This window comes from Gekko japonicus, unplaced genomic scaffold (genome assembly GCF_001447785.1).
Source record: "Gekko japonicus isolate JY-2015 unplaced genomic scaffold, Gekko_japonicus_V1.1 scaffold711, whole genome shotgun sequence".
Lineage (NCBI taxonomy): Eukaryota > Metazoa > Chordata > Lepidosauria > Squamata > Gekkonidae > Gekko > Gekko japonicus.
In genome coordinates, this window is record NW_015165849.1 from 777454 (window position 1) to 781532 (window position 4079).

General features: G+C 44.9%; 1 protein-coding gene across 2 annotated transcripts in view; it reads right to left on the reverse strand.

Moving 5' to 3' along the window:
* Window positions 1-1326: 1326 nt before the first annotated feature.
* The window catches only part of KCTD15 (potassium channel tetramerization domain containing 15), a 73610-nt gene continuing 70857 nt past the window's right edge, over window positions 1327-4079 (reverse strand). For both annotated transcript variants that reach the window (XM_015411094.1, XM_015411093.1), the window contains exon 5: window positions 1327-3082. In XM_015411094.1, coding sequence (XP_015266580.1) covers window positions 2927-3082 — 156 coding nt within the window. In that variant the 3' untranslated portion in view covers window positions 1327-2926. The remainder of the gene's footprint in view (window positions 3083-4079) is intronic.

Genomic DNA, 4079 nt, shown 5'->3' on the forward strand with positions numbered 1-4079 from the left:
CATAAACACGTATGCATGATTTGGGGTTTTGTAACGTCAGGGCAGAGGAAGGTACAATCTTAAACGTATAACAGTACAATACAATTCAACAGGTATCTTACATACAAAAGTGATGGCCCCAGGACCGAGTCATTTTATTTAGAGTGCCATAAAAGTGGAAAGGATATTAAATGATTGTATTTGAAGGCGGCAGATCTATCTGCTGGTGCAACAATTGTTCTGCATTGGTAATGTAGGGCTGGTAGCCGTGGGGAAGATTTGTAGTAGTGGCAGGGACCAATGGGGACTGAAGTCTCAAATTCAGCTGCATCAGTAAGACCTAGGGTTTGAATGCCAAGCCAGGGTTGCCAACTGATCAGATCACTCTCCACCGTGAATCTATGTCTTCATAAGCCACTGGGAGTTCTTAGAATCACTGGGGAAGTCTTTTTGTAGCATGAAGATAGCCAAGGTCATCTACTAATTTGCGAGAGAGGCAGCTACAGGGGCTCTTTTACAAGCAGGCAACCCTGGGGCCAAAGTTTCACAAAGGCCTGGAAATCTTCCCGCTACAAAGCTCTACAAATTCCACAAGCTCTGCTGAACAACATTAAAAAAGGGCCATTCAACTGTATCAACCCTACTAGACTGGACGCCATCTTTGAATTCCTAAGATGGAAAGACGACAGTTTGTTTATTTGAGCAGGGGCATGATTACACTGTAAGTTCTTATGTAGCACCTTATTTGCAAATGGCTGACAATGAATAGTTTCATGTGCAGGGCTGGCCAGGTTTGGTTTGCATTTCTTTCAGAATGGTTTGAATCAGCAGTTTATATTTAAGCTGTTGTAATAGTGGTTCCCACTCCCCAGGTGATCCTGGGAATGTTCCCTCTGCATGTGGGCAGGTAGGGACATTTCACACAGAATTTTCAGCGCCTTCAGGACCATGACAAATACATTGATGCAGAAGGGATGTCCACTTTGTTCACCGTTTATGAAATGAGCACATTCTGAGGGCAGCTTCTGATGAGATGTCTGGTAGTCAAAGACTGGGTTTTAAAGAGAACTCGTTAACTACTGACATTTGGTCACTCTTCCCTATACTCACTCCTGTTCTACAAATGGGTGGTACGACTTGGTCACTCTTCCCAGCAGGATCAGTGAACAGAGACCTAGATTTCTGGCTGTTCCAATTCAAAGATCCATTTTCTGTTTTAAGTTACATGGATGAGTAACCTCAAGTAATGTTTTCCCATGTAGAGACTCATGCAATTCTTTCATAACACTGATCTGTCAACGCAGAGCAGAAGCAGCTGCACATTACTGTGTCCTGAGAATGGGGCTTCTCCAGCGCACCCACTAGGAAAACACAATTATTTTATGACTTGCCCTTTTATGCCACTGCACCTACAAACTAAAATGTGATTTCTCGCGAAGGAATACCAAGAGCCCCAAACTATGGGTTACCCGACACTACCAGCCTTTAAAGAATTGACCTTGATTCTATAATTTATCGCCCATAAACATAAACCTGCAAGCTAATAACCTGGCCCAGTCAGGGGTTGTGATCATTTCAAAGCAATGTGAACATGCTGGGGGTTAAATGAAGAATCGAAAGTAATCATGGAACTTGCATGACCGATCTATGGAAGGGCAGGAGATTCAGGAGAGAAAAAGATGTCACATGATGTACTATTAACCTATGGAATTCACTGCCACAGGAGGTAGTCATGGCCACTAGCTCAGATGGCTTTAAAAAGGGATTGAACTAATTAATGGAGGACAGGGTCCATTAATAGCTATTAAGCATAATGCCATATCCTTCCCCTGTAGTAATACTTTGAACACCAGTTCTGATACTTTGTAAATTAAGTAATACTTTGAATACTAGTTCTGAAGGGCAGGGACAGTGGGGAAATATGGCCTCCATGCCCTGCTGGTACGTCCTTCAGGGATATCTAATTGGTCTCAGTGAGGAACCAGATGCTGGACCGGAGGAACTTTTGCTGTGTTCCAGGAATGCATGCCCTTCCTTTGCTATTTCTAATTTTTTCAGTGATCAAAAACCTTAAAACCTGTAGATCGGTTTTAAAAAACCATGACCATAACTTGACAAGGCCCGTTTAACGTTACACTGCCTTATTCCAGAACTTTTGCTGAACTTCCCGAATCTGCAGAACTCTTACTGAAGTTTTGGGAGCAACACATGAAATGCTATTATGGCTGTGCAATCTCCACTGATCTCAAAAGGGGGCACCTGTTTGGAAATAATTCAGTACCAGAAAGGTCTGAGAACTGGTCCCTGTTCAGGGTGGTTTCTGCACACAAACAATGACAGGGGTGGTATAGAAAAATAAGCCATTTGATACAATAAGCAAATGAAACCACAGAAGGGGTAAAGCAATGGAGGCGTAAAAGTATATCTTATCAGACGAAGGTGTGGCATTCCATGAGGGGGGAGACACTCAACACAGCACCGTCTTCCTTTAGGTGGCGACCTTGTCCTTAATGCCACCAAGTGGGGAGTGGGCCTGTCCTCCAGAGAGCTGGCAGATGTATTCCTTCAACAGACATATTCAAATGACACCAATTGGTCTCTCTGCACAAATCCAGCCAACATCTGTTCTTCACTGAAGCACCGCCTCTTGTCCACACTGCGGCCATCCTGCCGAGAGTTCCGCCCCACAAACAGTTTCAAGTGCGGAGCGCGCTCAGTGATTTGTTAATAAAAGAACGGAATTTTTGTATGTGTGTGCGTCTGTGTCTTTGTTTTCAAATGCAGTTCATGGCTGGCAATGTGACAGGTAGTTTCTGAAATACCACTAATTGGCAACACCAAAGTCACCTGCATAATACTGTTTTGCAAATCCTTGAGTTTTTCTCTCTCCACACGAGGGACTATTTGACACTTCTACTTTTACAAAGGAGGAGAAGGGACTGGGTCCTTAGTCCAGGGGTTCTTGCTTTATCCTGATTGCGGTGTTGGGCTGTGGTCTCCTGTCCTCGCGACATAGCACATATTCACTGAACTGAGAGGAATCCACACCGCCACCACAGGACGCTGCCACGTTAAATCCCTTCTGGAATAATCGCTCAAGTACCTGCATTTGAAAAAAACGAACACACACCAATGGTTAATAGTGGGGATCACTGCATGTATGACACACCCATCGCCCTAAAAGAGATCTTTTGTGTCTCTTTGAGCCTGTGGGCACATTTGGAATTTTGAGGACAGGGAGTCGGCCCCACGAGAAAATGGCTGCCATGGAGACTGGGGCCAATCACAAGATGGCTACCATGGAAGTCTAGGGTCAGTTACAAAGCATTCTCCTTTGATGGACGCACAGGTGATACCTCCTGGGTTCTTCAAATTCCTCCTGCTCCAAACGAGGTGGAGAAAAGGCAGGACTGGCTCTTTGCTTTGGGGAAGAAAAAAGTGAGTCCCAAGAAACTCACTGGCGGGTGCCATGGTGCCCATGGGTGTCTTCTTGGTAATCACGGCTTTATGTATTGTTACTGGATGGTATTCTATCATTCCACTCAAATGAGCATGAAGCAGTGTAAAGACCCTTCCTCCAACTGAAGAGACTTGGACAGGCACTCTAGGCTGGAGGAAGGCTTGCGACTTGGTTATGTGGTGTGTTACTTTACCATCAGTCTGAAGATTATATGTAGGATAGCAAACTTGACAGGCCAATACATTAGGCATGGCCAAAGATACCTGTAGGATGGTGGTGGATTACCCCAATACCCCTCAGTATAGCCTCTTCAGGTGACTGTGGAGGGGATGGGATCTAGACTGGTGGGCAGGGCATATGCCCTGCAGACTGAAAGCTCACAGGATCAAAACAGATCACAAGCGGCTGGATCGGAGATGCTGCCTCTCCCTGAAGGTCTGCCGCTTGTCCCATTTGTATCCAATCCTTTCCCCAAAGGACTTCAAGGCACTGTAAGTGTTCTTCCATGCTTTTTAAAAATCCTTACAACAACCCTGTGAGGAAGGTTAGGCTGAGAAAGGTCACCCGCTGAATTTCTTTGAATAGAGAGAATTTGAACTCAGGTCTCCTAAGATCCTAGTCTGAGCTTCTATTGCCTCAC